This window comes from Salvelinus fontinalis, chromosome 32 (assembly GCF_029448725.1).
Source record: "Salvelinus fontinalis isolate EN_2023a chromosome 32, ASM2944872v1, whole genome shotgun sequence".
Taxonomy (NCBI): domain Eukaryota; kingdom Metazoa; phylum Chordata; class Actinopteri; order Salmoniformes; family Salmonidae; genus Salvelinus; species Salvelinus fontinalis.
The window spans coordinates 19,314,567-19,327,798 of NC_074696.1; the positions used below are offsets into that span (position 1 = coordinate 19,314,567).

General features: G+C 43.6%; 2 protein-coding genes across 8 annotated transcripts in view; one reads left to right on the forward strand and one right to left on the reverse strand.

Annotated features, from left to right (window-relative positions):
- Window positions 1-7,243, forward strand: part of LOC129830838 (cytoplasmic dynein 1 intermediate chain 1-like) — a 131,749-nt gene extending 124,506 nt beyond the window's left edge. For all 7 annotated transcript variants that reach the window (XM_055893616.1, XM_055893611.1, XM_055893613.1 and 4 more), the window contains one exon: window positions 6,171-7,243. In XM_055893616.1, coding sequence (XP_055749591.1) covers window positions 6,171-6,281 — 111 coding nt within the window. In that variant the 3' untranslated portion in view covers window positions 6,282-7,243. The remainder of the gene's footprint in view (window positions 1-6,170) is intronic.
- Window positions 7,244-7,382: 139 nt separating this feature from the next.
- LOC129830837 (electrogenic aspartate/glutamate antiporter SLC25A13, mitochondrial-like) overlaps window positions 7,383-13,232 on the reverse strand; it is a 110,559-nt gene continuing 104,709 nt past the window's right edge. Inside the window, exon 18 of the mRNA XM_055893610.1 lies at window positions 7,383-9,560. Within this exon, the coding sequence (XP_055749585.1) occupies window positions 9,377-9,560 (184 nt within the window). The 3' untranslated portion in view covers window positions 7,383-9,376. The remainder of the gene's footprint in view (window positions 9,561-13,232) is intronic.

Below are 13,232 nucleotides of genomic sequence, written 5' to 3' on the forward strand. Positions count from 1 at the left end.
CCACTCTTCTGGGAAGGCTGTCCGCTAGATGTTGGAACATTGCTGCTATAACAGCCTCCACTCTTCTGGGAAGGCTGTCCGCTAGATGTTGGAACATTGCTGCTATAACAGCCTACTCTTCTGGGAAGGCTTTCCACTAGATGTTGGAACATTGCTGCTATAACAGCCTCCACTCTTCTGGGAAGGCTGTCCGCTAGATGTTGGAACATTGCTGCTATAACAGCCTCTACTCTTCTGGGAAGGCTTTCCACTAGATGTTGGAACATTGCTACAGGGATTTTCTTCCATTCAGCCACAAGAGCATTAGTGAGATCAGGCACTGATTTTGGGTGATTAGGCCTGGCTCGCAAGTCAGTGTTCCAATTCATCACAAATGTATTCGATGGGGTTGAGGTCAGGGCTCTGTGCAGGCCAGTCAAGTTCTTCCACACCGATCTCGACAAACCATTTCTGTATGGACCTTGCTTTATGCACGGGGGCATTGTCATGCTGAAAAAGAAAAGGGCCTTTCCCAAACTGTTTCCACAAAGTTGGAAGCACAGAATCGTCTAGAATGTCATTGTATGCAGTAGTGTTAAGATATCCCTTCACTGGCCTCCCGAGTAGCGCAGTGGTCTAAGGCACTGCATCGCGGTGCAATCAATTATATCATTATATTATAATATTACACCAGGTTGTTATTATCAAATATAATTTGTTCTCAATTACCTGGCTAAACAAAGGTTAAATAAATATTCTGACATAAACTCCATTACCAAAAGTATGTGGACACTTGCTCATCGAACGTCTCATTCCAAAATCATGGGCATTAATATGGAGTTGGTCCACCGTTTGCTGCTATAACAGCCTCCACTCTTCTGGGAAGGCTTTCCACTAGATGTTGGAACATTGCTACTATAACAGCCTCCACTCTTCTGGGAAGGCTGTCCGCTAGATGTTGGAACATTGCTACTATAACAGCCTCCACTCTTCTGGGAAGGCTTTCCGCTAGATGTTGGAACATTGATGCTATAACAGCCTCCACGCTTCTGGGAAGGCTGTCTGCTAGATGTTGGAACATTGCTGCTATAACAGCCTCCACTCTTCTGGGAAGGCTTTCCACTAGATGTTGGAACATTGCTGCTATAACAGCCTCCACACTTCTGGGAAGGCTGTCCGCTAGATGTTGGAACATTGATGCTACAACAGCCTCCACGCTTCTGGGAAGGCTGTCTGCTAGATGTTGGAACATTGCTGCTATAACAGCCTCCACTCTTCTGGGAAGGCTTTCCACAAGATGTTGGAACATTGATGCTATAACAGCCTCCACTCTTCTGGGAAGGCTGTCCGCTAGATGTTGGAACATTGCTGCTATAACAGCCTCCACTCTTCTGGGAAGGCTGTCCGCTAGATGTTGGAACATTGCTGCTATAACAGCCTCCACTCTTCTGGGAAGGCTGTCCGCTAGATGTTGGAACATTGCTGCTATAACAGCCTCCACTCTTCTGGGAAGGCTGTCCGCTAGATGTTGGAACATTGCTGCTATAACAGCCTACTCTTCTGGGAAGGCTTTCCACTAGATGTTGGAACATTGCTGCTATAACAGCCTCCACTCTTCTGGGAAGGCTGTCCGCTAGATGTTGGAACATTGCTGCTATAACAGCCTCCACTCTTCTGGGAAGGCTGTCCGCTAGATGTTGGAACATTGCTGCTATAACAGCCTACTCTTCTGGGAAGGCTTTCCACTAGATGTTGGAACATTGCTGCTATAACAGCCTCCACTCTTCTGGGAAGGCTGTCCGCTAGATGTTGGAACATTGCTGCTATAACAGCCTCTACTCTTCTGGGAAGGCTTTCCACTAGATGTTGGAACATTGCTACAGGGATTTTCTTCCATTCAGCCACAAGAGCATTAGTGAGATCAGGCACTGATTTTGGGTGATTAGGCCTGGCTCGCAAGTCAGTGTTCCAATTCATCACAAATGTATTCGATGGGGTTGAGGTCAGGGCTCTGTGCAGGCCAGTCAAGTTCTTCCACACCGATCTCGACAAACCATTTCTGTATGGACCTTGCTTTATGCACGGGGGCATTGTCATGCTGAAAAAGAAAAGGGCCTTTCCCAAACTGTTTCCACAAAGTTGGAAGCACAGAATCGTCTAGAATGTCATTGTATGCAGTAGTGTTAAGATATCCCTTCACTGGCCTCCCGAGTAGCGCAGTGGTCTAAGGCACTGCATCGCGGTGCAAGCTGTGCCATTAGAGATCCTGGTTTGAGTCCAGGCTCTGTCGCATGGGTCTGTCCGTGACCGGGAGACCCATGAGCGGCACACAATTGGTCCAGTGTCGTCCTGATCCTGGAGGGTTTGACCCAGGGATGTTCTTGTCCCATCGCGCTCTAGTGACTCCTGTGGCGGGCCGGGCGCATGCACGCTGACACGGTTGCCAGGTGTAGGGCGTTTCCTCCGACACACTGGTGAAGCAGTGCGGCTTGGTTGGGTCATGTTTCAGAGGACACGTGGCTCTAGACCTTCGCCTCTCCCAAGTTCGTACGGGAGTTGCAGCATTGAGACAAGGCGGTAACTACCAAATAGATACCATGAAATTAGGGAGAAAAGGGGTAAAAAAAAAAAAAAGATTTAAAAATATATATATATATATATGATTTCCCTTCACTGGAACTAAGGGGCCTAGCCCGAACCATGAAAAACAGCCCCAGACCATTATTCCTCCTACACCAAACTTTACAGTTGGCATTGAGGCAGGTAGCTTTCTCCTGGCATCCGCCAAACCCAGACTCATCCGTCAGACTGCCAGAAGGGGAAGCATGATTCGTCACTCCAGAGAACAAGTTTCCACTGCTCCAGAGTCCAATGGTGGTGAGCTTTACACCACTCCAGCCGACGCTTGGCATTGCGCATGGTGATCTTAGGCTTGTGTGCGGCTGCTCGGCCATGGAAACCCATTTCATGAAGCTCCCGACGAACAGTTATTTTGCTGACGTTGCTTCCAGAGTCAGTTTAGTGAGTGTTGCAACCGAGAACAGATGATTTTTACGCGTTTCAGCACTGAGACAGTCCCGTTCTGTGAGCTTGTGTGGCCTACCACTTCGCGGTTGAGCCGTTGTTGCTCCTAGACGTTTCCACTTCACAATATCAGCACTTACAGTATATTTATTTTTATTGAACCTTTATTCAAGTCAGTTAAGAACAAATTCTTATTTACCATGACAACCTACCAAAAGGCAAAAGGCCACCTGCGGGGACGGGAGATTACAAATAAAATATAAATATAGGACGATAGGAGAGACACCATAATGAAGTAGTTCATTATCCTGAATTATATTTTCAGATAATACAAATAAATGTCTCTGGTGTGTGAGATGGTACAGTAATATGGAATGAATATGTGGATAGTTTCTTGTTACTGGCTTTGTTTTGTGTTCTCAGAGGTTTTATAGTTCATGTTGCTTGACCTCGTTAAGTGCTTTCATTGGCTTTCCCTGTAACCTATAATTGATTGTAATTCCCATAAAAACGTTACCCTGGGTGCCAGCCGGTTTCTGCTTTAGCCAACTCGACTTGTTGTCGTCTTGCCAAATGACGTAGATAGCGCCATTGAATAGATCAGCAGATTGAGTGTGGCTTCTATCAATGTAATTATCTGCATCATTTCCAATCCCCCATATATTTGGGAGTAAATATCTTTTGGGGGATACATATACTGTAACAAGAGTGTGCAAAGCTGTCATCAAGGCAAAGGGTGGCTACTTTGAAGAATCTCAAATAAAATATATTTAGATTTGTTTAACACTTTTTTGGTTATTACAATGTAGAAAATAGTAAAAATCAAGAAAAACCTTGAATGAGTAGGGGTGTCCAAACTTTTGACTAGTAGTGTATATGTATGTTGTTTTATCATTCTGTTTTTATTGTAGTGTATACAGGGCCCTCTTGTAAAATAGATGTTTAATCTCAATGTGACTCACTGTTTAAATAAAGGTTCAATAAAATTTTAATAAATAAAATACAGTACATTTGGAAAGTTTTCAGACCCCTTCCCTTTTTCCACAATTTGTTATGTTACAGCTTTATTTTTAAATGGATTAAATCCCCAAAAATGCATCATCAATGTACACACAATACCCCACAATGACAAAGCTAAAACACGATTTTAGAAATGTTTTCAAATTTATTTTAAAAAATTCATTAAGTATTCAGACCATTTGCTATGATTGAACATGATTTGGAAATGCACACACCTGTCTATATAAGGTCCCACAGGTGCATGTCAGTGCATGTCAGACAAAACCCAAGCCATGAGGTCGAAGGAATTTGAGCTCTGAGACAGGATTGTGTCGAGGCACAGATCTGGGGAAGGGTACCAAAACATTTCTGCAGCATTGAAGGTCCCCATGAACACAGCGGCCTCCATCATTCTTAAATGGAAGAAGTTCGGAACCACCAAGACTCCTAGAGCTGGCTGCCTGGCCAAACTGAGCAATCGGGGGAGAAGGGCCTTGGTCAGGGAGGTGATCAAGAACCCGATGGTCACTCTGACAGAGCTCCAGAGTTCCTCTGTGGAGATGGGAGAACCTTCCAGAAGGACAACCAGCTCTGCAGCACTCCACCAATCAGGCCTTTATGGTAGAGGCCAGACGGAAGCCACTCCTCAGTAAAAGGCACATGACAGCCCGCTTGGAGTTCACCAAAAGAAACCTAAAGGACTCTCAGACCATGAGAAACAAGATTGTCTGGTCTGATGAAACCAAGATTGAACTCTTTGGCCTGAATGCCAAGCATCACATCTGGAGGAAACCTGGCACCATCCCTACGGTGAAGCAAGGTGGTGGTAGCATCATGCTGTGGGGATGGTTTTCATTGGCAGGGACTGGGAGACTAGTCAGGATTGAGTGAAAGAGAATGGAGCAAAGTACAGAGAGATCCTTGATGGAAACCTGCTCCAGAGCGCTCAAGACCTCAGACTGGGGGCAAAGGTTCACCTTCCAACAGGACAACAATCCTAAGCACACAGCCAAGACAACGCAGGAGTGGTTTTGGGACAAGTCTCTGAATATCCTTGAGTTGCCCAGCCAGAGCCCGGACTTGAACCCAATCGAACATCTCTGGAAAGACCTGAAAATAGCTGTTTAGCGACGCTCCTCATCCAACCTGACAAAGCTTGAGAGGATCTGCAGAGAAGAATGGGAGAAACTCCCCAAATACAGGTGTGCCAAGCTTTTAGCGTTATACCCAAGAAGACTCGAGGCTGTAATCACTGCCAAAGGTGCTTCAACAAAGTACTGAGTAAAGAGTCAGAATACTTTTGTAAATGTGATATTTCCAGTTTTTTTTTAACTAAATTTGCAAACATTTATAAAATCCTATTTTTGCTTCGTCATTATGGGGTGTGTAGATTATGGGGTGTATAATCCATTTTAGAATAAGGCTGTAACGTAACAAAATGTTGAAAAAGTCAAAGGGTCTTAATACTTTCCGAATGCACTATCCATGCTATATACATTTTACACATTATATTTTACATTAGTTATCTATTTTTTTTTTTAAAGTAGAGCACCAAATAGGGAGTTAGTGTATTGATGATGATTTCCCTGAGGAGGATAAGTTCTGAGGGTTTAAAATGGCCGCTGTCCCCTCCCACCTCCTTATTGGTGGTTAATTATAGCCTGCAAAGTGGTAACCGTAGTGACAGCCTGGGTGGCAGCCACGGCAACCAACCAACCAAGTGGCCTTTCCCATTTGACTTTCACAGCAGTGCTTCGCAATGACAGGTTACTGGAGGTCACAGTCATACAACTCCTGTAAGGAAGGAAACAACGCTCTAAGCAGTTAACGTGTGTACATTTCACTGACCATTGACTAGATTAGCTTGAAACTTCAAGTAAAAGCTACAATTGCATTTCTTCTAGGGTCCTCGATTCTTCAGGGACTTTTGGTAATGTGAAATGTAAATGTAGTGGACAGTAAACAAGACCACAGATTTAGACCATGAACAGAATCATACATATACTCGACTGTATTTGCTCATGAGGCTGATAAACCAGCCAATCGGATCCTGACAAAGACTCAGTTATTGGTCAAAACATAATCTATTGTTCAGAAAAATACCATTGGGGATATCTAGCAGTGTGAAGGTGGATATATTTCGTTTTTGTCTCTGTGGTTCCTCCTAGCTGGCAGTGCCCCACAGTGAGGACTGGGCACGTTTCGCCCGTACCCTGATGGAGATCAAGGCCAACCGGGCCGACGGCGAGGAGGAAGGGCCTGTGGAACTGACGCCATAGGATTGAACGAATCACTGCAGGATCCAATGGGATCAGCGAGCATCGCCAGGCACACTGGGCGGGTCACTAGGCGATCCAGCCCATCAGAAGGCTTTGTTCTCACACCTTTATGACATGATTACACACACCTGTCAAAGCAGCAGCATGTGTTTCTAGACCCCGCCCCCCGCCGTCTCTCTGTGACAGCTACGGGTCGTGTTCTCCTGTTCAGCCGTTGCTGACACATGCCAGATCTTACAACACTTGGATAGGCATTTTACGTATCAGCTAACCACATCATATGTTATAGTAATCTGGTGCCCGACTGCACAGTCGATGAAGTGGCAAGCAACCATTGGTTGATGCACGCAACATCTGAGCAGGGGAACACGACCACTATTCCAGCAGTGTGTTCAGGCTACAACGTGCTTTCTCTCTACTGTATTAACATAACTGTTTTTGTGTTCATTTATGTTAATATATGTTAGTCGTATATACACCTCGGGCCTCTTTATAATTTACTATATTAATTATTTATTGATTCACTTACTGTATGTGGTCAGTTGTCTTACAGTGCTCAGAACCTAAGTGAATCCCATATCCAATCATAGGTCTTACTACAGCTGTGAAGCGCTGTGAAACTAGCAGTGAGAACAGTTCGACAGGGCCTATAGGTCTCTATGCTGTCATGTTACAGAAGTCTCATGTTCACAGTGCTTTTGTTGTGCTTTTCTCAGTATCCAACCCCCTGCGTGCATGTAACACATTTATAGGTTCTTACAGCTTCATAGATATGTTCTAATATGTTGTGGATGTCTGTAACTGCTTTATGTCAATGTTATAGGGCTCTAATGTGAGGATTATTGCACTGTCCATGGCTACAGGCCTAAGAAACAAATTCTAGTTTAGCACTTTGTTTAGAGTGTGTGCCCGCTGTTTATCATGATATATCTGCCAATAAATCATGGCTGAAGAACTGTTAACTTGTTGTTGAACTACATAGTGTCACAAGTTGGACATTTGTCTGTTATGATTCTCTCTTACCAGGTGTCAAGCTTTTCTCTGAATTGTCGCACCACAACATACCACCTTGTAAAAGAACACACACTTTGTTTACTAACGTTAGACGTTTCTCTTTCATTTTATTAGTACATGTACACTGAGTGTACAAAACATTGACAGACTGACCAGGTGAATCCAAATGAAAGTTACTGTATGATCCCTTATTGATGTCACCTGTTAAATCCACGTCAATCAGCGTAGGCAAAGGGGAGGAGACAAGTTAAAGAAGGATTTTTAAGCCTTGAGACAATTAAGACATGAATTATGTATGTGTGCCATTCAATGGGCAAGACAACAGATTTAAATGCCTTTGAACGGGGTATGGTAGTAGGTGCCAGGCGCACCGGTTTGAGTGTGTCAAGACCTGCAACACTGCTGGGTTTTTCACACTCAACAGTTTCCCGTGTGTATCAAGAACGGTCCACCACCCAGAGGACACCCAGACAACTTGACAGAACTGTGGGAAGCATTGGAGTCAACATGGGCCAACATCCCTGTGGAACGCTTTCGACACCTTGTAGAGTCCATGCCCCGACGAATTGAAGCTGTTCTGGGGGCAAAAGGGGAGGTGCAACTCAATATTAGGAAGGTGTCCTTAATGTTTGGTACACTCAGTGTATATCAATATTGCTGCCATACATACAGTAAGGCACAATTATTACACACCATATAATACTCCTCTCCTGTACAAGTTTAAATACGGGCATCTTGCATGACAACGAGCAGCTAGTATAGTATAGTGTACTATAGAGTAATGTAGTGTAGCGTAGTATAGCTAGTCAGTGACATCTTTCTGCTCTGCTGTGCCCTGACTCTTTAAATAGACATTAATTCAACACACAACACAGTTTGAGCTGACAGACAACTCAACTGAGGATAACAGGCAGTACAGTACCGTAGTAGTAGTAATACCGTGTGCAAATGGTGGTAACACTGAACACTATGTATTACATTCAAGTGTTTGGTCAATATTTTTCGTGATCAAGATTATTCCTGTTTTTGCTTCACAGTATCCAAAAAGCAACTCGGCGAAGCGTATCAATATGAAAATATGTCTCTCTGTTCGTCCTCATATGTACAGTGGAATCATTGTTCGGATGTGCATGCTTGTGTTACTTTCCCCATCGATAACATCACATTTAACATGGAAATAAAAACATGTCCATTTGACGGATAGAACATCAACAGAATAAGCTCTAATCAGACAAACTCTCTGGTGAAAGACAGTAAAAATCACCTTATATGGTTAGGCCGGGATTCAAACAAAGGCTTTTTTGTCGACAAGCACATTGCACTGTCAACCGGACATTGACATTCATGGTAAACGCTATGCATGTCGGCTCAAGCATAAATGACCTTAAAAAATCAAGTGCAATGCGCTTGTTGACAATGCATCTTTGAATGAGTCCCGGCTTTAGTGATGATGTAATGAGGAAGCAGTCCAGGTCTAATTCAAGTCCTGGCCAGACCCTCTCCAACTCTGTTAAAAGACCAACCAGAACGACACCACTCTAGACACACAATGTCAGTACTGTAGCTATCACTTAGGGCTATATCTAATCAGTGTCACGGAAATTCAGCGTTACAGCGTGATTTCAATTTAATGCCAACGCTTCCGCGTCAGAGGAGACTGCATTCATGGTAAATGCTGCAGATGTCGGCTCAATAGGAAATTATTTTTACATTTCTAGCTTCAGCGACACAGACTGAATAGAGCCCTTGATCGCCACAATAAGACTAACTCAAAAAGTCATCTTTACGGGTAGATGAGACTAAAACAGAAGCTAAACCAACCTGGTGTGTTTTTAGAGCATGACGTATAAAGGTTGTTTCAAGCATTTCTTCATATTTTTTGTTGTTGTCTCATATCAACTAAAACATAGATACATATTTTCCTTTAAAGCCTAAAGAGGCACATCATACTAGTCAGAATGTGCCTCTCTTTCGGGTGGAATATTCAAAGTGCTCAACGGGGCGGGGGTGGGAGGGAGAGGGTGTAACGATTGCGCGTGTGCTCTATTCTGCCCCCTACGTGTGATCAGAGGAAGTTCAATTCAAGGGGCGTCCTCCTTGGACGGGGGGATTACATGTACGTTGTATCTTGGGAGGTGGAGTCCAAATTTGCTTTCGATGCCAGCGAACGTAGCCATGGCCAACCTGAAGCCTCCGATGTGGTCGGGACTGGGCGCCGGCATGCTGATCCGAGACTTGGGAGTCGGCTCCGAGCCAGATGGTTTTCTGTGGTGTGGAGAGAGAGGGAGGTGGAGGAGAGAGGAGGGAGGAGAGAGAGGGTAAAGGAGGGAGCAGGGAGGTGGAGAGAGGGAGGGGGAAGAGGAGCAAGGAGGAGAGAGATATGGAGGAGGGAGGGGTGAGAGGAGAAAGGACAAGAGGGGGAGAGGGAGGAGGAGGGATTGGGGGAGGAGGAAAGGAAAGACAGAGAGGGAAGGAGAAACAAGGGAGGAGAGAAAGAGAGAAACCAAAAGTGGAGGGGAAAAGAGGACGCGCGAGAGAGAGGGAAGAGTTAACAGAATTTTTATATTAAACATTGTCCACCACAAAAAATAAACATATTAATCGCATATTAAGACTGGGCGAGGGAGCTATTTATTATTTTATTTTTCCTCAGAGCACTGGAACCAGAAATAAATGAATATCCCACAATGGTTTCATATACTACATTCTGTGATATCTTTCCAATACAGACAAAAAGGAACACATTTCACACCCACAACACACCATCGACCAGTAGAGTATACACTGAGCCTTTTTCTGAACATGTCTGAGAATGGAGCAAAGTCCGTGAAGACTACACATTATGCATACAGTATGCATGTTATTTCTGAATAATTACGACAGTTTGTTGGCTAACTCATTGGTCCTGATTTGTGAAAGAACCCAAAAGTATTTGACAAAATTCTGTCAATACAATTACATGTAGAGTATAATAATGAATGGAATGTATTTGGTGACGCTTATCCTAAAACTCTCCCCCTTGCCCTCCTGTCTCTGTCTCTTATTGGTCAATGGAACATTAGAGTGCATTCTAAAGAGTGACCAGTTTGTGCCACCTGGGAACATGAGCTCATTTTTACCCCGAAAAGCTTGAAAGAGAAAGAGCACAAGTCAAAGTGATTCTCTCTGTCTTACATCACAGCTCTGTATCTCTGTAGTTTAGAACTGTCTTACATCACAGCTCTGTATCTCTGTAGTTTAGAACTGTCTTACATCACAGCTCTGTATCTCTGTAGTTTAGAACTGTCTTACATCACAGCTCTGTATCTCTGTAGTTTAGAACTGTCTTACATCACAGCTCTGTATCTCTGTAGTTTAGGACTGTCTTACATCACAGCTCTGTATCTCTGTAGTTTAGAACTGTCTTACATCACAGCTCTCTATCTCTGTAGTTTAGAACTGTGCTACATCACAGCTCTGTATCTCTGTAGTTTAGGACTGTCCTACATCACAGCTCTGTATCTCTGTAGTTTAGAACTGTCTTACATCACAGCTCTGTATCTCTGTAGTTTAGAACTGTCTTACATCACAGCTCTGTATCTCTGTAGTTTAGAACTGTCTTACATCACAGCTCTGGATCTCTGTAGTTTAGAACTGTCTTACATCACAGCTCTGTATCTCTGTAGTTTAGGACTGTCTTACATCACAGCTCTGTATCTCTGTAGTTTAGAACTGTCTTACATCACAGCTCTGTATCTCTGTAGTTTAGGACTGTCCTACATCAATGCTCTGTATCTCTGTAGTTTAGAACTGTCCTACATCACAGCTCTGTATCTCTGGTTTAGGACTGCCCTACATCACAGCGCTGTATCTCTGTAGTTTAGGACTGTCCTACATCACAGCGCTGTATCTCTGTAGTTTAGGACTGTGCTACATCACAGCTCTGTATCTCTGTAGTTTAGAACTGTCCTACATCACAGCTCTGTATCTCTGTAGTTTAGAACTGCCTTACATCACAGCTCTGTATCTCTGTAGTTTAGGACTGCCTTACATCACAGCTCTGTATCTCTGTAGTTTAGGATTGTCCTACATCACAGCTCTGTATCTCTGTAGTTTAGGACTGTGCTACATCACAGCTCTGTATCTCTGTAGTTTAGGATTGTCCTACATCATAGCTCTGTATCTCTGTAGTTTAGGACTGTCTTACATCACAGCTCTGTATCTCTGTAGTTTAGAACTGTCCTACATCACAGCTCTGTATCTCTGTAGTTTAGGACTGTCCTACATCACAGCTCTGTATCTCTGTAAATTAGGACTGTCTTACATCACAGCTCTGTATCTCTGTAAATTAGGACTGTCTTACATCACAGCTCTGTATCTCTGTAGTTTAGGACTGTCCTACATCACAGCTCTGTATCTCTGTAAATTAGGACTGTCTTACATCACAGCTCTGTATCTCTGTAAATTAGGACTGTCTTACATCACAGCTCTGTATCTCTGTAAATTAGGACTGTCTTACATCACAGCTCTGTATCTCTGTAGTTTAGAACTGTCTTACATCACAGCTCTGTATCTCTGTAGTTTAGAACTGTCCTACATCACAGCTCTGTATCTCTGTAAATTAGGACTGTCCTACATCACAGCTCAGCTCTGTATCTCTGTAGTTTAGAACTGTCTTACATCACAGCTCTGTATCTCTGTAGTTTAGGATTGTCCTACATCATAGCTCTGTATCTCTGTAGTTTAGGACTGTCTTACATCACAGCTCTGTATCTCTGTAGTTTAGAACTGTCCTACATCACAGCTCTGTATCTCTGTAGTTTAGGACTGTCCTACATCACAGCTCTGTATCTCTGTAGTTTAGGACTGTCCTACATCACAGCTCTGTATCTCTGTAAATTAGGACTGTCTTACATCACAGCTCTGTATCTCTGTAAATTAGGACTGTCTTACATCACAGCTCTGTATCTCTGTAGTTTAGGACTGTCCTACATCACAGCTCTGTATCTCTGTAAATTAGGACTGTCTTACATCACAGCTCTGTATCTCTGTAAATTAGGACTGTCTTACATCACAGCTCTGTATCTCTGTAAATTAGGACTGTCTTACATCACAGCTCTGTATCTCTGTAGTTTAGAACTGTCTTACATCACAGCTCTATATCTCTGTAGTTTAGAACTGTCCTACATCACAGCTCTGTATCTCTGTAAATTAGGACTGTCCTACATCACAGCTCAGCTCTGTATCTCTGTAGTTTAGAACTGTCTTACATCACAGCTCTGTATCTCTGTAGTTTAGGACTGTCCTACATCACAGCTCTGTATCTCTGTAGTTTAGAACTGTCTTACATCACAGCTCTGTATCTCTGTAGTTTAGAACTGTCTTACATCACAGCTCTGTATCTCTGTAGTTTAGGACTGCCCTACATCACAGCGCTGTATCTCTGTAGTTTAGGACTGTCTTACATCACAGCGCTGTATCTCTGTGGTTTAGGACTGTCTTACATCACAGCGCTGTATCTCTGTAGTTTAGGACTGTCCTACATCACAGCTCTGTATCTCTGTAGTTTAGGACTGCCCTATATCACAGCTCTGTATCTCTGTAGTTTAGAACTGTCCTACATCACAGCTCTGTATCTCTGTAGTTTAGGACTGTCCTACATCACAGCTCTGTATCTCTGTAGTTTAGGACTGTCCTACATCACAGCTCTGTATCTCTGTAGTTTAGAACTGTCCTACATCACAGCTCTGTATCTCTGTAGTTTAGGACTGTCCTACATCACAGCTCTGTATCTCTGTAGTTTAGGACTGTCTTACATCACAGCGCTGTATCTCTGTAGTTTAGGACTGTCCTACATCACAGCTCTGGAGCTCTGTAGTTTAGGACTGTCCTACATCACAGCTCTGGGGCTCTGTAGTTTAGGACTGTCCTACATCACATCTCTGGAGGTCTATAGTT